Source organism: Schistocerca piceifrons, chromosome 1 (assembly GCF_021461385.2).
Source record: "Schistocerca piceifrons isolate TAMUIC-IGC-003096 chromosome 1, iqSchPice1.1, whole genome shotgun sequence".
NCBI lineage: Eukaryota > Metazoa > Arthropoda > Insecta > Orthoptera > Acrididae > Schistocerca > Schistocerca piceifrons.
The window spans coordinates 1235149695-1235175611 of record NC_060138.1 but is presented as its reverse complement, the minus strand read 5'-3'; the positions used below and the strand labels follow the sequence as shown (position 1 = coordinate 1235175611).

The 25917-nt window shown below is 39.0% G+C and overlaps 1 protein-coding gene across 1 annotated transcript in view; it reads left to right on the top strand.

Annotated features, from left to right (window-relative positions):
* LOC124780155 (Down syndrome cell adhesion molecule-like protein Dscam2) overlaps positions 1 to 25917 on the top strand; it is a 436971-nt gene that overhangs the window by 256257 nt on the left and 154797 nt on the right. Inside the window, exons 14-16 of the mRNA XM_047253760.1 lie at positions 10374 to 10515; positions 11601 to 11749; positions 14561 to 14771. Of these exons, the coding sequence (XP_047109716.1) occupies positions 10374 to 10515; positions 11601 to 11749; positions 14561 to 14771 (502 nt within the window). The remainder of the gene's footprint in view (positions 1 to 10373; positions 10516 to 11600; positions 11750 to 14560; positions 14772 to 25917) is intronic.

The following is a 25917-nucleotide window of genomic DNA, read 5'->3' as shown; positions in this document are numbered from 1 at the left end:
GTATACAAAACATTTCAATGAAAAATATTTAACCTTTTTGTGAGCCATGAAGATATACTTTCCACTAAATGTATGTGTTTACAGTGCTTAAGGGAATATGTGTTACCAGTTATGCACACTCCTGGCATCTAGTGGCAGTCCGCTGCACCAGTTGTAGTTTCTGTTTGTTGTGAAATATAGTCTTCAGGATTGTGGGAAGGGGAAGCAAAAGTAACTATTTTGTCAGGGATGGCAGGAGGGAAAGCAACTTTTTGCATGGTGGAATGGGTTCTTTACTTGGTTCAGTAGGTGAGGTGTGAGAGAAACATTGGTGGTTTTGCTAACACTCATTTATTGAGACATAAGACCCTTTAAACAAGCAGAGTAATACAATGTGTTATAACATGCTTAATTCCTAGTGGCTCCAGAGCAGTGGAGTTGTAGCGTGCAGGTTCCATTGGTCGCTGATACGACAATGGCTCGTGTTGCAGCAGAGGGCTGGCGGCATATTCTTCCATTCAGTACCGTGCATGTGACCCACTGTGGCAGCAGTGCAGTCTTCTCCTTGTTAATCACTCATTGTATTCTTAACAAACAGCTATGGCATGGCATGTAGTGCTCCGTCCCGGAATAAAACCAGTGACCCTCAGGTTCAGCGTCTTGTGGCAGAATTCATCAACCTCTAGGTTCAGAGGTGACCCATTTGTTGAGGCCACTGCCCCTTCATCCTCACCAAACCTGAGTAAGTACCACACAAACTTGTTTGTGGTAATGTCTGGGATGGCATCTTCTGCATTGACCTATTGGTGTGGTACTGACATCTTCTTCTGTCGAGCAGTGTAGTGAAGTATGACATTTGCTGACTAACCATCAGTCCATCCATCCAGGTGACATTTCTTCATGTGTTCTTTCTCTTCTTGTCGGAGGTATTTATTATGTGTTTTCGCAAATGTCGTGAAGTTTCTAGGACAGCAACTGAGTCTTCCGTCATTGATCTATGCTTCTCACATTGGGCAGAAACATGATCAATGTTGATACAAGTGCCGGCTTTCCATTGTTTTGCCTGTATGCTGACATGGTCGGGCTTTGCCCTTTTGTCCTCTTCTGCATCATCAGATATGTCATGCGCGTGAGTTCAGTATGCTGCCAGTTCCTGGAGCATTGATTGCTGATGTGTAAATTGAGCTGGTCATAGTTCTCCTTGGAAGAATTGCCCATCTGCTTGGTCACTGATCTGTCGAAGTGCTGACTGATGCTGCGCAAACTCTGCTGGCCATCGGCCTTCTTATGTTGGACAAAAACATGACCAGTGTCGACACATGTGCAGGCTTTCCTTGCTCAACTGCTGCTCCTTCTGAATATTGTGGGTTAGTGTGTCAAAGTCTCTAAAATGTTCACTTAACCTATAATAAGTCTTTATGTATTTTTCTGCCAGATCTCTGCTTTGAACAACCATAAATTACACATAATCATTATACACAATCATAAATAACACATAGTTATTATAAATCCTAAACCACCAAATAATGGTGTTTTAATTATTATTGGCAAGTATGGTTACCACCAAAGTTGTTTCTGGAAGGGGCTTAGGAAGTATACCTACTACAAAATCAATCTGTCATTTGTAGTCCATGGGAAGCATACTTACCACCAATTTAGGGGTATCCCAAAGCTTTTCGGAATACATCTTACCACCTCTTATAATGAATTCTACTCTGTAAATGATGAAAGTCTATGTGAATGCAGCTTGCCGCTAACTTGGTGTAATGTTTTGTCTGTACAGAAGTGTATCTGTCGCCTTTATCGCTCTTTCCCTCTAACACATAAATCGGTACAATAATGTCAGGGCTTCGTGTTTTCTAGTTAGGCTGATCCGTGAAAAGACAGAGAAACAATTATGCTAATGGAGGATTCTCTCTCTCTCTCTCTCTCTCTCTCTCTCTCTCTCTCTCTCTCTCTCTCTCTCTCTCTGTCCTTTATCAGTGTGTACAGTTTAACTATATTATTTACGTGAAATCAGCCTAGTAGAATCTCTGGTGGAGCCCTTCGTCTTAATGTTCAGCGGCTGGCTTGCTAGAAAAGATCTTTACATTTGTTATTATTATTAAGCGCTGCATTCAGTTGGGAAAATCGATCGTTTGAACAACTCGTTCAGTTTACGACAGATCTAAAATTTCAGATGCGGACGAAGCCTTTTTGGACGATTTATAAAACTCAGAGATTGCAGGCTCTCTTCGTCACAGCTGAAACTTCCCAATTAATTACAGGGCCCAGACAATCATCAGTGATTCAGACAGAGAACTCATTCATCATTCACTCTAGAATAAAATGGTCACAAACCTTATTTCTGAGGAAAATTGTATATTGAATCCATTTCCGTACATGTTCCGTTTTCTGTTGGTTCCAAGTCTCATGTAATTTTCTTTTACAGGTTTTTCTTTCTCTTTATCGATCACGCTAGCGGCACAAACTTTCCTAGCTCGCTTTAGCGCGAAGAAGAGTAAATAAATCTCCTTTAGCAATCCGACAATCTTCCAACTGATACTTCCGAAGCTGTTCCTCTCTCCCACTATAATAACCATGGAGCATACATTTCTGTACCTCTGTTGTTCCAAAGAATAAACGTACTAGAAAAATACCTTGGCGTCGACGAGCTGTCGGCGCATATATTACTAGAAAATCTGATCAGATACTTTTCAAACGTAAATACATGTGGATGATTTGGTTGACCATTATTAATTATTGCGTGGTAGAGGGTAATTTTCCGTGGGGAGATTACAATGCCCCTCGCAGCGAGCGAAGTTTGTGAGCTCAATTTTGATTCACCGAACACACTTCGCGAGCTATCTATTAGCGTGGATAACCCGGAAGTGATGATTGTCAGTCCTCCAACTGAAAAAGAATATTATATTTGTGACAGACGAAGAAAAGAAATGTTGAAGACAGAAGAAATGAAGAGACCGGTACCGCGGCTGTATTGCTTTTACGTGCACCTAGGTGTTATATTTGCTGTGCACAACCAAGGAAGATGATCTTTCATGAACTGATGTCAGGGTCTACCCATTCGGGAACTTTCTTAAGCAGGGAAACCTTGGAAAACCTCTTAAGCCTAGACCCCTAGCCTACGGTACATAGAAGATAGGAAAGCCTATAGAAGAAAAAAAAATATAATTTTGAAATAGATCTCTAAAGGAAAGACAGGGATCAATTTGTATCACGATTTGGAGAAGAGTGGTTTGTGCCTCTAGCAAAAAAAAAAAAAACGTTTTACAATAAATAACGTGAATCCTCGTTTTACAATCTTGCTCCTGGTACAATATCTTGCGGTGCTAAACTCCCCCGGGTCTTGCATGTCCCTGACGTCCACATTTGTAGTCGGTCTTCTACGCGGCCCCCTCTGTAGTTGATCTTCTACGCGGCCCACAATGGGAAGAGTAGAAGGAACAGGGATACTCGAATTCACATGCAACATTCATTCCAAAAGAATTAGCAATGACCAAAAGGAAAACTCTTCCTGTAAGAGAACTGATTAGGTTGCACCGTCCAAGATTCTCCTTTTTGAAAGCAAAATCCTTATGGCTTCATGGATCCTTTTTGTTACGACGTACTTCAAGGAATTCAACCATTAACTAATGATGTTGCCAAAAGCATCATCCGATTTACTCCCTTTTGAATACTCCTTTTGACTTTGCCTCCCCACTTGTGCTTATACGTCCAAAAGTTCTAACACATTTTTATTCTAAATACATATATTTCTTCGCTTGAGTGCTGAAATGTAAAAGTTATTAGCATTGAGGAATGCGGATTCGCTTCTTTCAATTACTCTCTGATTCATACGGTGCTCATCCATACTCATATATGGAAATGGATTTTTCACACAAAATTCCCAAACGAACACGAACCATTAAATTACTACTGAATCTATGAATATTACTTTCTTTAATCATTCATTAATAAATTAAAAACTCTTAACTTCTAATTATAACACCTATTCCTTTTAAAGTTCAACATGAATCAGTTTATCCTCGCGTTTGGTGCGAGTCTCTTACAAAGCATATCTGTATCGTCTATATCGATTTTAATTCTCGCGCCGACGTCAACTGTTTTGCGCGGGAAATTATCTTTGCGGCGTTAACCGTCACTCACGATTCACTACCACAACACATCCCTTCACACGTTTACACATGTAAGCGTTCACATGAGATTATATATGAATATTCACTCGGAATCTCTTTTGATTATTCCGCGTCATTTGCGGGAAACATTTCATTCTTCTTGAAGGTCAGTTAGATCCTTAATCATTCTTGATGACATTAGCAATGCTAAAGTTCTATGTTCACCCAAACCACAGGTGAAGCCTACCTCCACTATCTTCTTTACAACACTCGATAATAATAGTTAGTCACTATTTCTATACTCTATGTCACTGATTAACTATTTCAATTTAAAGGTTTCTATCACTACACACACAGTTTATTGTTATGTTTTTTACGAGCGTTCATTTTGCTTTTGGCACGACCAACAATGGGGAGCAGTATGGGCTTGTAGAGGGTTTGATCAAACCCCATTTCAACATGCGATCTATTTCTTTTTGAACTTGAGCCTTTAACCTCCAGGGAACAGGATAGAAAGTTCTACAATACGTTTCGTGTGGCTTAACGTAGAGATGGCATATGTATCCCTTAATAACTCCTGGCCTTTCGTCAAACACGTTTTCATACACTAATAATAATTCTTTGAGCTGCTTCTTCTGCTCTTCAATAATGCAGTCGGATTCCTTTAACTTCTCATACACTAATTGACCGAAGTCTCCTTTGACTTGGAACTCATTATTTACGTGCTGTTTAGAATGTTGTGCAGTCCTGATTACTTGCACACTGATCCCACTATTATATTTTCTGGTAAGGCTTTCCTTTTTCAACAAATCCAACTCAATTTCTTGTTTATTTACATTTAACCAAATTTTTCCTGTTTTAAAATTTATTCTGCGTCCGTATTGACGTAGGCTGTCGACTCCTATAATGCAGTCTACCACCAAATTTTTTACAACAAGGAATGTGCTTAATATTGCTACATTTCCGACTTCTACACTAAGTAGTGACTGCACTTTTACATTAGCCGATCTAGCCCCAACGGCACCTATTATTCTGCAATTTTGAACTGGAAAAATTGGTACTCGTCTTATATTTATGATCTTGTTGAATAGAGCCTCCGAAATAACATTCGTGGTTGCAGCTGTGTCCAAAACCGCCACTATAGGTACAGTCTCTAAAATGACTTGCACTTCGGCTACTGCCACCTGTTCCTTATCCTCATCTTGTAGTTCTAAGTCCTCGGTCAATTCATCTGCCAGTAATCGTCCATCATTATACGTTAGCATGGGTACACATATCCTGTTGCCCCTCAACCAATTGTTGACCACTCCTCCGGGGCACGAGTGGGTCCTTACAAGTTTGTTGGATTTTGATTCGCCTGGTGGTTGACATCGTCCGTCACTTCGGTAATTACCGGTTGATTCGAAGATGTCCGTCCCCACTGATGTTGGTTATTTGAATCTATTCCCCCCGGTTGATTCCACTTTCTATTACTGTTATTATTCCAGGCTTGCGGTCTGAAATTCCTTTCATTCCCCCATACGGGATTGTATCGTTTCCCATTCCTGTTGTTCCTTGGATAGCCCCTCGCAAGACTATTGCCGGTATTATTATTGAGATTTTGAGGGGTTTCTCCACTATTTATCGATCTCTGTGCGTTCCCTTGCCTACCATTTGGCAGAGGTTCTATCTCCCTATATTGGAATCTGTTGTTACGGGCTTTCTGGTTGCTCTCTTCTATAATGTCTATATGATCTAACGTCGTGAGGAACGACTCCAAGTCTTTATCGTTCCCGTAAATTAATTGATTCCGGATGTTAGTTGGTAATCTTGCCTTAAGTATGTTTATTATGTCTGGCAAAGGCATAGGTCTGTCCCAATATCTAGTTTTGTTTATATATTTTTCAAAATACTTCCTAAGGCTTCCTTTTGAAAAAGAGAAAGGCTCTGGGTAGAGCACCTCCTGCCTTAGGCGTTCCTGTACCCCTTCTGGCCAGAATTTTGCTAAAAACGCTTTCTCAAAATCGTCATATGTCGAGCAAACAGAAGTCATGTCCGAGGCCCAGATCGCCCCCGAACCTTGTATATACCCAGTCACGAAACTGATTTTCTGCCACTCCGACCAATTTCTGGGTAGCACTCCTCTAAAACTTTGGATAAAAACAATCGGATGGACCCCCCTTTTGTCAGTGTTAAAAATCTGGATTTGCGGATGCTTTATCATTTTTTCTTCGGCATGGCAAAGGCTTTCGTAATCTCCGTCAGATAAAACTTCACGCGAACAACTAGCTTGTGGCAATTTAATATTCGAGTTACTCACACAAGTCGGTATCGTGTGCGAATGTGCAGTAACTGTCTCTACAGACGCTGCCAACTTCTGCTGCTGGCCGGTATTCATTTGTTCTGATCCTTGTTGTGAAACGCGTATCGAATCTTCTATCGTTTGTTTCCAATGCTCGAAATCAGCACCTAACTGCTGTCGCACTTCCTCAAGTCCTTTTGCAAACAAATTCTCTTCCTGTTTGCCGCATAGACTCTGGAATGCTGCTTTAACATTTTGCTCAACGTTTTTACACATTAGCCTTTTGTTTTCTAATGTGATTTCGGATAATTTACACGTTAATACATTAATTTGGTGGTCTATAACATCTTGACGTTCGGTCAGATGTTCAACACTTTCCTTTAGGTTCGTCTGCGTACGTGCCAATTCAGGAAGTTGCGCAATTGCACATGACATGGCATCTTGCTTTTGTACTAACTGCGGAACCATTTCCATCTGTTCGCGTATGGTATCTATCTTAATAGCCACATACTCCTTCATTTCTACACGTACGTGTTGAGTAGATTCCTCACATTGAGCTTTAACCAATTCTATTTGTGCAGTTAATTTTCGTTCCGTCTCTTCGGCCTGATCTTTAAGTTCTTTTGTCTTCGCCTCTATCCGCTGCTCTAATTCGGAAAAACTGTCGTGTAACTGCTGCTTAATCTCAGCTTTCAGATTTTCCTGCCCCTCATTAACTGAGGCTAATTTCGCATTCAAATCATTTTGCCCCTCGGTAACTGAGGCTAACTTCGCATTAATGTCAGTTTTTAGATTTTCTTGCCCCTCAGTAACTGAGGCTAATTTCGTATTCATATTATTCATGGTCTCAGTTAACATCTGCATCTGCCTCATGATAATGACCAATGGATCTAATCCATGTTGCGTACTTGCTGTTACATCTCCAGCCGTGTCTACCGGGTGTTCTATTGCACTATCTATAGCGATTGGTTCTACAACACTTCTTACTACATCACTATTATCCGTGCTCACAGCTGAAGGCTGTTGCGTGTTGCTCTGCTCTTCTTGACTCATCTTAAACATTGCCCTGTTTAAAACCATATAAATGTTCTACAGTCAGTATGTATATATCTCCCTTCACACAAGAATACTTCTGTGGCTACTTTCTTATAGTACTTATACAGGTAAATGCAACTAGGGCAGGTCAATCAAACTACGTCTGGCATGAACACAATTAGTAAATGTTCAAATCTACGTCTACTTCCTCAATACTAGCAAGCTTTAATAAAAAATTATAGATCTGGCCTTTTTTCTGCGCCCAGCGTGCTGCTTTTATTTGTAGATCCACTTTATTTTGCCTGCGAGTATTTCTTCTCTTTTCCAAGTTAAGTTGTCTCGTCGTAGTTCACATGAAACAGAGAACAAAATTATTTTAACAACGTCCAAAAACGTGTCCTGTCACGGATTGGCCATTATAATGAATTCTACTCTGTAAATGATGAAAGTCTATGTGAATGCAGCTTGCCGCTAACTTGGTGTAATGTTTTGTCTGTACAGAAGTGTATCTGTCGCCTTTATCGCTCTTTCCCTCTAACACATAAATCGGTACAATAATGTCAGGGCTTCGTGTTTTCTAGTTAGGCTGATCCGTGAAAAGACAGAGAAACAATTATGCTAATGGAGGATTCTCACTCTCTCTCTCTCTCTCTCTCTCTCTCTCTCTCTCTGTCCTTTATCTGTGTACAGTTTAACTATATTATTTACGTGAAATCAGCCTAGTAGAATCTCTGGTGGAGCCCTTCATCTTAATGTTCAGCGGCTGGCTTGCTAGAAAAGATCTTTACATTTGTTATTATTATTAAGCGCTGCATTCAGTTGGGAAAATCGATCGTTTGAACAACTCGTTCAGTTTACGACAGATCTAAAATTTCAGATGCGGACGAAGCCTTTTTGGACGATTTATAAAACTCAGAGATTGCAGGCTCTCTTCGTCACAGCTGAAACTTCCCAATTAATTACAGGGCCCAGACAATCATCAGTGATTCAGACAGAGAACTCATTCATCATTCACTCTAGAATAAAATGGTCACAAACCTTATTTCTGAGGAAAATTGTATATTGAATCCATTTCCGTACATGTTCCGTTTTCTGTTGGTTCCAAGTCTCATGTAATTTTCTTTTACAGGTTTTTCTTTCTCTTTATCGATCACGCTAGCGGCACAAACTTTCCTAGCTCGCTTTAGCGCGAAGAAGAGTAAATAAATCTCCTTTAGCAATCCGACAATCTTCCAACTGATACTTCCGAAGCTGTTCCTCTCTCCCACTATAATAACCATGGAGCATACATTTCTGTACCTCTGTTGTTCCAAAGAATAAACGTACTAGAAAAATACCTTGGCGTCGACGAGCTGTCGGCGCATATATTACTAGAAAATCTGATCAGATACTTTTCAAACGTAAATACATGTGGATGATTTGGTTGACCATTATTAATTATTGCGTGGTAGAGGGTAATTTTCCGTGGGGAGATTACACTCTGTTTATGCGTGACATCTTGTGGTAGTGCACACTACCAGGTGTACAAAAACTGCTGCAACAATCAGTTTCTGTTTGTTGATGGATCACTACTGTTAATGGAACACATTGCTTTGCTTTTGAAATATACATTATTGTGACCTGTATCAGCTCATACCTTTGTTGTGTGATAAAGTTTCAAGTATTGTTTTCACATTGTGATAAATAAACTTTAATATCAGCAACATTTTTTAAATAAAATAAAAGAAAACATAAAATAAAAACAGGAAACACTTCATTACAAAAAATGCACCCAACTTTATGACTTCTTATATTTATGTCTGCACATTTGATGGCTTACTGACCATTTAAATCTGCCTCCTAGTGGAACTACACCACACTGAAACCTATTGTGAATAGGTAACCAGCTATTTTCGTACACGTACATATTTTTATTCATTTTAATTTTTTGTATAAATTATTTAAGACTAAGAACAAAAGATGGTGCCAGTGACAGCTCAGCTGCACACCTAAGAAATTAAAGTGTGAAGCAACAATCCCAAAACCCAAGTTATATCTTAATGGCATCAATGTTTATTATTTTGCTGGAACATTTTATGCCTACTGAGTTATTTTCTATCATATAAAAAAGTCCTCCCCCCTCCCACCCTCCAGTCATTCCCTAATGGTTTCCCTGAACTACTTGAAGTGGTTCTCTACATCCGCCACCCACCCACACACACACACACACACACACACACACACACACACACACACACTCACACACACACACACACACATGCACATTGTGTTGTTGTAGTTTGTAAAACTGAATTTTCAGGCAAGATTATTAATATTTCCAGATTTGTCGGATTTCTAAACTACTTCCAATGTAACATTCTGAATTACATTTTTGCGTAATGTAGGTAGAAAAGTGCATAACACTGCATTTTTACACACATAAATTAAAGTGATGAGAGCTGAAATCTGGTGTACATTCTGTAAAGCCTGAAACAAAAAATTGTGAGACATTTCTTTTTAACATAGTGGCAGATCTCAAGAAACTGCAATGGAAAGTATATCTGCTGCACACATTGTGTTTCATAATCCCCACAATGAAGGAAAACACTCTGGCAACAAAGCATCCAACAGCATCAACAACTTCCTTCTCACATGTAACATTTCTTCTGAATTAGTTATGTAAGTGGCCTTTCCTTCCATCCATCATCAATAGAGATTTCCATTATGTGCTTCTATTTGCTATCCGATTCCTTATCCAAACAAATGAACTGCTTGAAAAGTACTTACATATGACCTCTGGTTCAATTATATGTGTGCTATTTGTATTGTGCTTTTTCTTGCTTACATAGTTCATAAGTAAATATGTAAATCCATTGTCATCTTATTTTCCTTGTCAATACAAAGTGCTTTGTTTGTTGCTTGTATGGTTTTCTATATTGGTGTTGAACTTTGCTCTTTAGGACAAATCAACTTTTCTTTTTCAGAGCCTGTGAGCTTTGATGTGATGGAGAAGAATGTAACAGCTCGCCACGGAGAACAAGTAACTCTCAAGTGTGATATTAAAGGTGATCATCCCATACAAGTTGACTGGCTGTTTAATGGGCAAAGATTAAATCACAATTACAGGTCTGTTCCTCAGAGCTCTTTGAACGTATACCTAAGACTTGTAAAAACAGGTATCATAACAGTTACTCAGTTACAAATAACAGTTCCAAGAGTTTTTTTTATTTGTATAAGAATGGGGCAATCAAATAGACAAGTATATTTCAAACTTGACATTGTTCAGTTATTTATCTTACTCCTCTTTCATAAAATATAACAAATATATAAATTTCTTTTCACTACTGCAAAATTATGTTCTTGCTTTAATTTATAGTAAGTACTCATGTCACAATATTCATGTGTCTCTTCTGTCAAGTTGTATTGCAAGAAATATGATCATCTACAGAACTTCCCCCAATCAAATGTCAAACTCATTTTTACGTTGATCAACTAACAATAGCTACTAGAAAAAGAAGTTGCTTACTACAGAATTTCTTCAGAATGGTAATAGAAGGAAAAGAGTCAATAAAACATATTAACATGGTTCATCACCAGCAGTGTTATAAAATGAATATTTCAATAATTAGGACCATTTCATAACTTCAGTTTCAATTGTCATAGTAAATACTTTAATGCCAACTTTGATTTCACATTGCATATTATTTAATGGAGCTTTTAGTTGGCGTAGTTGGATACTTCCTTAGTTTGTTGCATTGTTGAATGCTAAATAAATTCCCACTCCTTTTCGTTAAAAAAAAAAAAAAAAGTAATTATTTTATTATATAGGCCATCAATTTTTTAAAAAATTTAAAATAAATTTGAACACCTGGCAATTGAATAACCTATTTTGTAACATTCAAATGTTGATGCTGACATTAACTTAGCCACATTGATAATACTGCAGCTGATAATACTAATGGTTTTATGTTTTTGGTGTCAAAGGAGTCAGCTCTTGAAAAACTAGAATTGTTTCTGTGTGAAAAACATAAGATGAAGCTTAAGAGCATAAAAATGATATTTTACCCCTGTGGTTATCGAATTTAGTAAATAGCAGAGATATTTGTTTGTTTTTGTGTGTGTGTGTGTTTGTGAGAGACAGAGAGAGAGAGAGAGATTATTATTATGAAAACCTGCAGAAAAAGTTATAGTTTGCTATTTAATGTTGACAGAACAAGCATGTCTGAAATCAAGACAGATAGTGGCCTGCAGTCCCTGCTGGTTATTGCACAGGCTGAGCGACATGACTCAGGTCTTTACACATGCCAGGCAGGCAATATATTTGGTCACAGCAAGCTTATTATACACCTGGCTATACAAGGTTGGTTAAGTTTTCTTTCCTCTTTTCTTTCTATTGACTGACCCTCAAAAAAAAAAAAAAAAAAAAAAAAAAATTATTTTGCCACACTAAAAATTTGGTAATAGTAATTTACTTTCCTTTAGAAATCTTTGTATAACACTCCTTCTATTACTTGTGTGTACTTACACATATTTAAGTATTATGATAGACATAAAATGTCATTCTTATTTGCTATATTCTTTAGCAGCACTATCAGAAATCTTGCTACCCCCAAAATAAAACTGCTTTCAAAGTTTAGGCCCTTCTAAATGACTGTTTTAATAGGCATTGAGAAAAATCAGCTTCTGACTTCAGAATTCACTACAAAGTATAGTATATGCATGTACCAAATACATGATAACTTCTGTATTTGACAGTTATCACTAGCCACACCTCTACAGTTTTTATGTACTGACATTAGTCGCCAAAAAAAAAAAAAAAAAAAAAAAAAAAAAAGGCCCACAGTATTAGATTACCTTTCCATGAAAAGTTCTTTCAAATGCACAATATTCCCCCACTGCTTTTAATCATAGTTACTGTAACATTCCCAAAGGACCACCTTGATTGGTTGAGCTTAAAATTCTGTGGTAACTTCTTACTTACACAAAAATTATTCATTACACGAAATAAAATACTGTAATTAGAGTTAAGTTGGCAGTTCATGTCTGTACATTGTGCAGGAATCTGTTTAATCAATTGGGAATACTAAATGTATCCCCAGAATACATTACCCATGGATGAAATTTGTTGTCAACAATCCAATGAACTTTGATATTTTAGAGGTATTCACAATACGAAACTGCAAAACGATAATGATTTGCACTTTCTTCTCATGAGTGTAGCCTTCTTGCAGAAAATAGTGAAATACACAGCTATACAACTTTCTGAGAACCTCCCCTGGCAATAAACTGACAGACAACGTGTTTGTCAATGAAAATACTCAGTTTTTGAAAAAGTAACAGAGATAGTGGCAGAAGGGTTGAAGCGGAAGGAATAGGGGTGAAGGTAAGGGACTGGTGAGGTATAGGGGAAGGGGTAAAGAAGTCACTCAGAACTCAGTGTCAGAGTAGACTTGCTGGATGGGATGAGAAGGAAAGACAATCTGTTTTTTGAATAGACACCTTTAAATGACCAACTATAATGATATATATTATTTTTAAGTGTTTATGCAGTCTTTTCTTGAGTTGATACAACCCACTTCCTAAGATTTATCTGTGGAATGTAGAATGAACCAACTAAATTCCTAAACCAATGTCCGCCCACTACCACTTTAGCTTGAGAAGTTGTTGTGATATCTAGAAGATGCATGTTGTAAAAACTAGTCATATCAACAATATGGGAAGGATAGATAGATACTCGCCACATCAAGGGGAAACTGAGTTGCAAACAGGCACAATGAAAAATACTACTACAATAGAAAACACATATATATTGAAAGAAGCTTGTAAAAAGCTTAATATTTTAGCTGACTTTTTCACTGTGCCTTTGTGTCTACAACTTGATGTCTCATCTGTGTGCTGAGTAGCAATCACTCCTTTTCATTCTGTTATTATTCCATCCAGGACTTTCCACTGTTTTATCAATTCATATCAGTATCATTGCATTGTTGCAGAGCATATTTTCAAACATTTTACTGAGCATTGCCATTACACAGTCTCTTCCTGTTTTCATTCACAATCACACTCTTTGGATCATAACATGAAGGGAAATCCTCACAAGCATTGAACAAATTTTGGAGTATTTAGTTAGCTTTTATGAACTGGTTATGTGTAGGGTACTAGCTGCTATTATTATGAGCAATCGTAACAACATTAATCAACAATATATAATTTCTCTGTGTATTTGTTTATTCTTGCTGACAATCTTCTGAACATCAGGCCCATATAAAACACTAACATCATTTGTGTATGAGTTAACAAAAAGTATGGATATTCTCTGAGAATAGTATTCATTTTTGATAATGACAAGCCAAGAATGAATGTGAAACAACAAACTGGTTGCCAAGATCGCAGGAATTCTTTTTATTCCATGCTTACCAGTTTCGGTGAAACTAAAGCTGCCATCGTTGGATCTTAGGACACATACAGGTTACAACATCAAGGCAGACAATGGTGATATTAATAGTTGCCTATAACACGCATGCCTTACAAAATTGTCATACGTAGCACATAGCACTATGTGGCTACCAGTTTATTGTTGTACAACCATCTAGATCACTCCCACATGCTCCCTACCAAGAATGAATACTAGCAGGGGTACTCATAGAGCAATTGTAAGCTGAGTATTTGCATACCATTCTTTATATACCAATGCAACGTCCACAATAGTTGTATCTCTTCATTGATTTTCCAACCTCTCTGTTACTTCAGCAAATTTTGTCTCCCAATATTCCCCCCTCCCCAACTTCAGAACTAGAAGGACAAATTTAACTTCTTGAGCTTTTAAAGTAATCTGGCTCATGCGCTGCAAATATTTATCATTGGCTTATTTCATTTGAGGAAGTACAGATATTTTAATGTTTAATAAATGTAAACATGGTCCTTAGTAGGCTGTAATGTGATTTTTATTTCTTCACACGATTAGCTAATTTCGAACACTTGTCATTGCCAAGCTAATTTTATGATTAAATAAAAATCACATTACAGCCTACTACAGACCATGTTTATGTTTATTAAACATCTGGAGGCTGTAGATCCCTACTAATACAAAATATTTTAATGTGGTAGTGATCATGTAGATTCAGTTCATTCATACATTTGTGTCTTAAAAATCACAGTTTGATACATTTTTCAGAGCCACCAGATCCACCGCTTGACATAGAAGTGGTCGAAATAAACAGTAGATCAGTTCGTTTATCATGGCATCCTCCATTTGATGGACACAGCACTCTGATTGGTTATCTGATACAGTATAAGAAAGGTACCAGTCTCATCAATGATTGGCATCATTCTGGAACAGTCAACCTCTCCCTCCCAGCCTATGGAGCTGAATTTACAAGTAAGAAGTGAGTACTTATAATATAGCTGTAAAGAGCAGCCCAGGCAAAGAGTGAAACAGGCTTCAGTCAAAGGTAAAACAGATGGGCTGACAGCAGTTTCCTTATCAAGCTAGATTAAGTGAAACATCTATAAAACTATGTAGTGTCTGTTATGCATTGGAACAATAACTGTCTGCGAGAGTCTCAAAAATGAAAATTCACCTAATCCATGTGGAGTGTTTACATTCATATTGTGTGACAATGATTCTAAGACACAAATTTCATTACTTACTGTTTACTTATTCAACATAGAACCAAAAATCACAGCCCAATCATGTGATAGTCACAGATGATTAGAAAAAAAGAATCTTTATTCCTGTATCATTCCAATGTGGCATAATGGGCAGCATTATGCCACTGTGGATTTATACTTTACACATTTACTTGCATAATTCTGCAGTTATATGAAAACAAGAGCAAAAAATGGACTAATCTAGAATTTTTAAAAAAAGAGGTTCTTGTAAATGAGACTGCTAAAACATATCAAATTATTTTGTAATTTTTATAATAGAAATTCATAAAGAAAGGATGTGTTACTCTTTTTGATCTGTCACATTCTTTATAATGCAACTTAACACGAGAAATAATAATTTGCTATTGAAGAAGAACAATATTATGTTTATTTTTTTATTTTTTGTATATTCTCAAACATCCATAATCACAAATTACCACTAAGTCTAGTAAAATATATTTTCTAGCCTTAAAACAGTATAATAGGGTTAATGTATTTTAAATGCATTTGCTCCATAAAAACATTATTGATTAACAATAATCAGTTTTATCCAAACAATGCATTGTCATTAATATTTTCACAATATGTATCATATTAACATTCCTGTTATGCTCTTGATAAACTGTTGCTCTATAATTTAGTAATTCCTGTCAATCCTTTGGTTGCAGGTTTTGTAAGTTTTGGAACATCATATTTGAGAGGAAATGTCAAATTAGTGATGGAAGGCCTACCTGATACTTGTTTGTTGTTGTTTTTTTTTTTTTTGTTCCCCCACCCCCATAATATCGACAGTATCAAAATTTTCCAATTTAGCATAACTACATTTAAAGAAAAACTTAACAAGTTTATCTTTCATGATTTTCAAATATTTAATCTCACTTGATACAACTTTCTGCCCAGATTTAGATAGTGTTTGTCTCAGTATCTTACGAAGCAGAGGTTTTACAGCAGTAAATATGACAATTGTCATTTTTGCAACACTGAAAGGTATCATTACTCTTGTCTTTTTAACAAATTCCATCCACTGATCTGGAATATAAATGAAAGATACGGTATCTGTCTTTTCTTTTTCTCAGTCAACTCAATATTGTGCTCACAGGGTAAATAAATATGACCAGACACTAGAAACTTATGTTCCTGACTATCTCAAGTACATCCAAAAGCTAATCGAAGCTTTGCCAAAACAAGAATCTGAATGCACCGTGTGGTAGTGTAGATTGTTGGGAATCAATGCTGTAATATGTTGCTTAAGACATGAAATAGTGGCATCTACCTCCTATCAGCTACTTACTCTGTCAACATAAACATTTTGCGTATTAGACACATCGTGTACATAGAAGTTAAATGTCATAGTTGGTGTTTGTAGAATGCGATTTCCACAGACAAGTAGGGTGTATGGTATAGGTAGACACTGATGCATGTTTAAAACATTGACCATAACAGAATTATTAGTTTTTAAGTATTCTGTAACCAGTTTCAGATTTCCATAGACAACACTAGCCTGTTTAACATGGAAGTTCAGTTTTGCTTCTAGCTCATTCTTTTTCTGGGTGTGTTTCTCAGATAGAAAACAAACTTGACACGTATCACTACATGGTGTTGCAAAGCCAATATCGAAAAACTGATAAAATATTGTATGATACGTGCCAAAGCTAAAGGTGTTCCTTATTGCTGTCTTTGTGCTAATCTTGAAGAAGATTGTACATCTAGCTAATGTTTAGATGTGTATACAAATATTTCATGTTGGGAATCTTTTTACTGGAATAGAGACTTGACTGCATAGGAAATAGGAAAACTATTTATAAGAGCCTGTGCAAATTTCCAGTCCTCTTTGCTGCATTTATTTCAGTGATTCTCAAGGGTATAAGACATGAGATTTTATCTTACCTCTTCAACAGACACACAGTATAATATTAATGAACAGAAATGCATATTCTAGTTAATAAGTTATCCCTTGTTGTAATGGATTTTCTCTTCATCACAAAAAATTGCAACCAAAATCAGAAGTGAAATAGGGGCAGGATAAAAATTGGGGAGCATGCTGCCCCTCTACTAAACCCTTGGCTTTGGGCCTACATAAATCTCTCCTTGTGAATGTATGTCTAATGTTTTGTTGTATTATCAAACACAGAAACTTACTTCAGGAGTTCTAGATGTTTTCTTTTGTTGAATCACATCAGATAGTCATCCACTGCTTATACCAAATATTGTTATAAAAACTTTCTCACAAATCTGAACATCTGCTTCACCTACAATAACCATGTAGATGTTGGTTGTCTGCTAACTACTCCTCTCTGGATCATCAGTATACCTCGCCTTGACAAAATTCATATTCACACATTCAAATATATAATAATTTCGAAGATCACAGTTACTTAGATTCCAGAAATTGAGGAAAAGCTTCTCTCATGTATCTGTAGGTACAATGTTCAAGCAGCTTCTGGCATAAGCACTATCTGAACGTTGTGATATTTGCCTTTTCACTACACCCATAAATTTCTGTTTTCTTTACCACTGTCTGGCTCCTTTTTCTCAACTTCTTTGCATTAATTTTGTGGATTACACTTCCTCCTCTGATAATTTCCACAGATTTTCATAAATTTGTCAGTGTTTCCATTTCTAAATCTGCCATGTTTATTACCTGTATTCTCTATTGAATGTGCCAGTCGAACACTTTAAATGCTCTAAACCTAGTTCATAAATTTATTTAATTAAACATTATACAACTTTTATATTTTGTGTTTACTGGTTTATTAATTCCAATACAATCTACTTTTGCCACCCCCATGCTCCTGCCAAAGCTTTTAAAACCCAGTTAATTAATTCTTGTCTTTTTATCACTTTATGCTGTGGTGACTATCCTCCTACTCAGCTGTTCAACTCCTTTCCACTAGAGAGAGGCTTCCATCATGCAGTGTCCTTGATAATGCGTGTTACATATCCTACTCTTTGCCTGCCTCCACAATTCCTTCAGTGTTATGTTAACTTGTCAGCTGATTTTCAAATCCTAGTTTTCATTTTCTCCTACATTCCCATTTTTGTGCTGTCGTTGATATGCAGATGCCTCAGATGGTGTAGCAGATCAAATCTGGAATGAAACATGCAGCCACATGGAAAGTGCAGGGTGTGGCTGTGTCTAACAAAGCCTGCATCTGTGACATTTTTCATTTCCTGCCTTCAACATTCCTTCTCAAAATGTAAGACAGTAGCTGAAGTAGTTGTGCACCAGTGATTACAATCTTCTGCTGTGGTGCACCAGTTACTCAGTTCGGTGTTTAGACTCTTTTGATTCTTCTTGAATTGGCCGTTATCATGCTTCAAATGACTTCGGGGTCTCACTTCACTATAAAAAATTTGTTGAAGAATTTGTTGTTTCTCCTCTGCTGGACATGCCCAACCCATCTGAGCGGTGACAAGTAACAGTGGCTTCTATACTGTACATCTTTGCCTTCTTAAGAACAGTTGTAGTTGATGCAGAGTCACCTCTTGATGATCATAGCATGTCTAAGCTTCTGTTGATTGAAGTGTTCTAGTTTCTTAAGAACATGTCAGTACAGCATTCACGTTTCACAACCTTAGAGCAGGTTAGAAACAACTGCTCAATACACCATCAGTTTGGTACATGGTGTCAGAGCTTTATTCAAGAAGACTTAATATAGGAAATATCCAAAAGTAACATATGCAACATGAATCCTGGTCTTCAAGTCCTTTTCCAGTTAGTAGTTGGTTGATAATATTCCTCCTAGATAGAGGAATGATCTACTTGTTCCAAAGGTGTGCTGGAAACAGTGATATTGAAATCCGAAAGGCAGTTCCAGGAGTAAGCTGTTCGAGTACCTTTGTTTTTTGGATGATGATGGTCAGGCCAAACCATTCAAATGTAGTTTTAAACAATTTACTGATAATTACAGCTCTGCAGGTCTGTGAGCTGGAAAGCATTGTTATCTGCATACCGTAGTTCAGTTACTAGAGTGAGACTTGTAAAACTCTTAGAATCAGTCTGCACTGATTAAATAGTGCTCTGTCAAATGTGTATGGAAGTCCTACACCTGCATTGTTTACAAACAATGTCTCATAAAACATGGCCACAAGGCAAAAGGACACATCCTTGTTTGAGCCTATTAGTAATAGGAAACTTGTCAAATCTTTCATTCTGGTGCAGCACCTGCCCAGACATGTCTTCATGGAAGGCTTGAATCACTCAAACAAATTGTTCAGGACAGCAAAACATTTTAACAACTTATACATAACTTTTCTGGGCACTGTATCAAAAGACTTTTCTAGGTTACAGACAGAACACAAACAATAAAGGTTTATGCTGTTCCCTGCACTTGTCCTGCAGTTGTTGTGCATTGGAGATCAGATCAATAATTCCTCGGAGGGGGGGGGGGGGGGGGGGGGGGGCAAAATCCTCACCGAGATTCAAAATGTATAGTCTTGGAAAGAGTCTGGAGATGATTCAACAGAATTCTAACAAAAATTGCACCAGCTGCAGAGAGAATGGATATAACATAGTAATTACCACACATACGCTTCAGTCATATTTTTTAAAAAATATGGTGACAGTTGTGGAGCTCGCTTTAGAAGAAACACAGAGAAGACCCCAGTTTTTAGAGCCAAAGTAATCACTTTGAATGATCTACAGAAGAATGTTGACAAGCTCAGGTGCCTTTCTTGGTTTCATACTATCTAGAGCCTTGTTGAATTCATGAAATGTTGGTGGGACCATCATCCAAGATTGTATTGGATGTTGTGTGACATTTTTGAGAAAGTCATTAGCAGCAGTAGAACTAAAGTTTCAGAGTGAGCTGAACTGCTTTTTCCAGCAATTCAAGATGTCCTGACCATAATTGAGGATGGTCATACTATCAGTGCCTTTCAGGGTTCCTGATGAGAAATGAATAGACCATATATTTATTTTATTCCAGTGTAAAAGCTCTGCAAGTCCTTGGTGTCTGACACACTTGGAGTACCCTGGCTTTTTACTGCCCCCAGTTGTTCTTGATTGTTCTTATTTCAGTTTGACATTTTTGCTTCATCACTTGAAAGCATGTTTCCTTTTCCATGGAGGATAGACCTCGAGCAAGAGATAGGTAAGCATTCTGCTTGACACTTATGAGATTCTTATCACTTCATTATCATCATCAAACCAGGCACTTTCTTCTTCATTTCAAAACCAATGACCTCTTCTGCATCTGTTTGGTGGTGTTCTTTAAAACAACCCATTCCTGAATGAGATTTTCACTCTGCAGCGGAGTGTGCGCTGATATGAAACTTCCTGGCAGATTAAAACTGTGTGCCCGACCGAGACTCAAACTCAGGACCTTTGCCTTTTGCGGGCAGGTGCTCTGTTCGCAGGAGAGCTTCTGTAAAGTTTGGAAGGTAGGAGACGAGATACTGGCAGAAGTAAAGCTCTGAGGACCAGGCGTGAGTCATGCTTCGGTAGCTCAGATGGTAGAGCACTTGCCCGCGAAAGGCAAATGTCCCGAGTTCGAGTCTTGGTCAGGCACACAGTTTTATCTGCCAGGAAGTTTCAACCCATTCCTGTTCAACATCTGTGTTCCCAGAATGATTTTTACACTCTGCAGTAGAGTGTGTGCTGATATGGAAGTACCAGGCAGATTAAAACTGTGTTCTGGACTGAGACTCGAACTTAGAACCTTTACCTTTCACAGACAAGTGCTCTACTTTTGTATTAGCACACACTCCACTGCAGAGTGAAAATTTGATTCTGGAAACATCCCCCAGGTTGTGGCTAAGCCATGTCTCCACAATATCCTTTCTTCCAGGAGTGCAACTCTTGCAAGTTTTGCAGGAGACCTTCTGTGAGGTTTGGAAGGTAGGAGAAGAGGAACTGACGGAAGTAAAGCTGTAGGGCATGTTGTGTGTCATGTTTGGGAACCTCAGTCAGTAGAGCACTTGCCCATGAAAGTCAAAGGTCCCCAGTTCACGTCTCAGTCTAGTAGACGGTTTTAATCTGCCAGGAATGTTTCATATCAGCACACACTCCGATGCAGAGTGAAAATTTCATTTAGGACGTTTCTTTTTATTTAATTCATGACTTTTCTATGCTTGGATTGCTCAGATACCTACAGTTGTTGTGTGGATTGCCATCCTTTTGGTACTGAGCATAATATCCATATAAGTATATAGTTCTGGCAACACCGACCATGACCTTCTTCTGTGCGGATGCACACATATTCCCCGAACTCTTATGGCACTTGGTAAGAATATCTTCCACAAGTAATGAGTGTGATGGGGTGGGACACTATGAATGTAGTGTGTAGACATACAAGGTGAGAATGTGGGTCGCGCAGGAAGCGTGCACGAGACAGTCCCTGCGGTCGCGCTATCCTTTGTGCCCTCAGTGGCTTAGATGGATAGAGTGTCTGCCATGTAAGCAGGAGATCCTGGGTCGAGTCCCGGTCGGGGCAGACATTTTCACCTGTCCCCATTGATATATATCAATGCCCGTTAGCACTTGAAGGTATTAATACAATTCTAATTTCTTTCTAGACAGTTGCAGGTCATCAATGGTGTCTGTTCTTTTGGACATGTCCGAAAGAACAGACACCATATCCATATAAGTACATAGTTCTGGCAACACTGGCCATGACCTTCTTCTTCTGTGCGGATGCACACATATTCCCCGAACTCTTACGGGACTTGGTAAGACTGTCTTTCATGAGTAATGAGTGTGTTGGGGTGGGACATTACGAATGTAGTGTGTGGACATACAAGGTGAGAATATGGGTCACACGGGATGTATGCTCGAGATAGTCCCTGCAGTCACACACTATCCTCTGTGCCCTCAGTGTCTCAGATGGATAGAGCGTCTGCCATGTAAGCAGGAGATCCTGGGTGTGAGTCCAGTCAAGGCACACATTTTCACCTGCTCCCGTTGGTATATATCAACGCCTCTTAGCAGCTGAAGGTACTAATGCAATTCTAAATGGCTGCAGGTCATCAATGGTGTCTGTACTTTCAGATATGTCCGAAAGAACAGACACCATATCCATATAAGTATAGAGTAATGGTATGTTTTGTGTCCTTACATAGTGGCAAGGATAATAAAAATAAAAAAAAGCAGCACCAACTGTGACAATGAAAACAATGCACTTATTGATAAGCACATAAACAATCAGTTCGCAATGCTGATGTTAGGATAGAAATAATAGCTACTCCAAGTGGCTGCTTGACTGGAGTCCCACTTGATATCCTTGGGTGGAGTCCAATTGGTGTCATAGGATGAGTCTGACAGTGCTTGGGTTAGTGTCCAGCTCGGTTGGGTGTAGTCTAACCAGTTAGCCATTGGCAGAGTGCTAGTGGCGAATGGGAGACTGGGTTCAAACCGAAGGCCACCACCAAGACACAAGGGTGCTGATGTGCTCGTTCAAGCGCTGACGTCCTAGATGGCGTGTGGACAGTGTCTGGGTTAGAATACACTCCGAGTCCTGAGACTCACTGGGTTGGTGTCTGATTGGAGTCTTGAACTGCACTGGAACTGTGTCCAATCAGATCTTGGGCTGTGTTGCAACTGCTGCTGGTGAATACTGCAGATAGATTGGATGTCGAGTGCAGCCAGCAGCCAGCCCAGAGTGTCAACAGATGATGTGGGCTAGTGATTGCACAGTGTCTTAAATAATCTGGTTGGAGAATTTCTGTGAGTTGGCACTTGATTTGTGGAGGTAAAAGGCCGTGCGTGCAGCACCATCGTTGTAGAAGCACACGCAGCTAGTGGGTGATGGTAATATGTCCCAAAGAGCCCACTGGAGCCTGGTAGATACACGGAGTGACGTGTTGCTGTTGTCATCTGGCATGTACACAGTACACAGACTGATGTGTTGCTGATGTAGTAGTCCAGCAGTAATGGTAAGCCAGAATTCAGACTGGCTCCATGTAAGCTGGGCATGGCCTCAGTGCTGGAAAGAAGTGAGCAGGAAAAAAACCTGAAGATGAGATGGAGGGGGCATGAACCCACAAGGTGCCCAAAAAGGCAGACAGTGGGTTTGTGATGCAGAAGCACCAGAGATGAACAAGGTGCCAGTGGTGCCCAAGGAAGAACAGGATTAGAACTTGCAAAAAAGTTAGCACTGAAAGGAAGAGCAGTTCCAAAATGGAAAACTCATCACCAGCTTTTAGTGGTGTCCTGACATTGAGCCACTCACAGAAGCAAAGGGCAGCCATGGCTGCTGGCTTCTGGGCAAAAGTGCAAGCAACATTGGTGTGGTTGGTGGAAGACAGCTGCCAGGTGGGACATGGGCATTGGACAAGGTGGAGTTGTGCGGGACCCGTAGTCAACTGCTTGCTCACCAACTGGTATGTTCCTGCAGGGCTGGACCATCTTGCACCAACTTTTGTGTCCTTACATGGTGATAAGGACAGCATGTAAAAAAAGGCAATTCCCAGGATGACAATGAAAGAAACACATTGTTTGGTAAGCACGCAAATGAAAATTTCACAGTTCTGACATGCAAATGTAAATAATAGCCACTTCAGGTAGAATGATACAGCCTCTTGACTTGAGTCCTGCTTGGTATCCTTGATTTGAGTCTGGATGGTGTCATTGTCAGTGTCGACCATTGCCTCTCTTGGTGTCTGGCATAGTTGGGCACAAGGCTAACCAGTTGTACATTGGCAGAGTGCTTGTGGCCAATGGGAGACCTGGGCTTGAACCAACAGCAGTCACTAGAACATGAGGATTCCGACAAACTTAGCCAGGACCAACATACAAGGCAGCGTAGAGTCATTGTCTAACCTGGAATCCAGTTGAATCTTGGGCTATGTTGGATTCATGCTCAAACAGAGTCCTGGGCTGCACTGGAACTAAGCTGGTCAGTGCTACCAATAGATGGGCTGTGGGGTGCAGCTGCCCTTGAGCAAGAAGCATGAGTGAATGCTGTCAGTTAGTTGTGGTGCAGCATCTTAAATAATCCAGCAGAAGAATTTCTGTAAGATGTCACACAATGAGCAGACTCAACATACTGCTGTGCTTGCAGCGTCAAAGTTGGGGATGCATGCACCACTGGTGGGCATTACTAATGCATCTCATGGAGTCAGCTGGAATCTATTGAGTACACAGAGCAATGTGTTGCTGTTGCCATTTGATGTGTACAAAAATCAGCACGTTTCTGCTGTGGTTCAGCAATGTTAGTAAGCACACGAAGTGTTCAGCCAGAATTTAGATTGGCTGTGTGTAGGCTGGCTTTGGTGGATGACACTGGGAGAGTGGCAACCCACCAGCTGTGGGTGTATATACAGGCACTGGCAGTGGCCAGGCAACTGGCCTGGCTACAATAGTAAGCATTAAAAAGAAGACAAGTAATTCATAGAAATTTAATCCGTATTTCTATCAAAAATAAACTATTACTATATTGCTTAATGCTATCTATACGTACATACAATTGCCACAACTTCTTGTGCATTTTGTAAAAATTCTACAGCTCTGTAATCTGCTCCTAATGTCTTTCTTGCTTTGGCCATACTTTGTAATTTCCTTTCCTAGATTCCTGGGGAGGAGAATGAGGATCAGCTCAATCCTTATGAGCTCATTTTAGACCGATTCCTGCCTCTTCTCCTGCTCCTAAATCATTTATAGCAACCCTCACCCATCTATTTCTCTTTCTCCCCCCCCCCCCCCCCCCCACTTTTTGTCTTATGGTCTACATAGTACTGTTTTCTCAACAGTGCAGCCCCAAACTGCTCCTCCCCCTTTTTTCCTTTACCCATATTCAGAATATGTAATTACAAGGGGCTGCGTTTGAGCAAGCTTCTCTGCCCCCATATTCCTATATTCTGCACTATCATTCCCTTTCATACTACTTAAAATTCCTTTCCATTTGCCTTTTTGATTATAATTCCACTCACTCCACTACATTCAGCCATCCAACCCAGTCAGGCTGCACATTAAAGTATCTCTTTTACTCTCTCTCTCTCAGTATCATGGTACGCACAGTGTGTGTGTGTTTGTGTTTGTGTGTGTGTGTGTGTGTGTGTGTGTGTGTGTGTGTGTTTATGTGTGTGTAGTCATCTAATTCATAATTTCTTTGTATCAATATATCTCACATATTTCCAATACTGTTGTTGTTGTTGTTGTTGTGGTCTTCAGTCCTGAGACTGGTTTGATGCAGCTCTCCATGTTACTCTATCCTGTGCAAGCTTCTTCATCTCCCAGTACTTACTGCAACCTACATCCTTCTGAATCTGTTTAGTGTATTCATCTCTTGGTCTCCCTCTATGATTTTTACCCTCCACACTGCCCTCCAATGCTAAATTTGTGATCCCTTGATGCCTCAGAACATGTCCTACCAACCGGTCCCTTCTTCTAGTCAAGTTGTGCCACAAACTCCTCTTCTCCCCAATTCTGTTCAATACCTCCTCATTAGTTATGTGATCTACCCATCTAATCTTCAGCATTCTTCTGTAGCACCACATTTTGAAAGCTTCTATTCTCTTCTTGTCCAAACTATTTATCTTCCATGTTTCACTTCCATACATGGCTACACTCCATACAAATACTTTCAGAAACGATTTCCTGACACTTAAATCTATACTCGATGTTAGCAAATTTCTCTTCTTCAGAACCTTCCAATACTAGTATTGAAGTATTACTAGTAATACTTTGCCCTCTGATATTTATACAGAAATTTATGCACAATAGCCTGTGTGAAATTTTAAAAATTATGAGGTACAAAGTAGTACATGTCACAGTGGTCATAATTTGTTACTTTTATTTTACAGTTTTGATGATGGCCATTGTAGGCCAACACTGTGTAGGGAAGCAGCCTACTCATGCCTTATAAAATTCACATCAGTCTTTCCATTGTGTGCCAGCCAGTCCGCTACAACTACCTCTGATGTCATAAATGTTGCTCAATACTT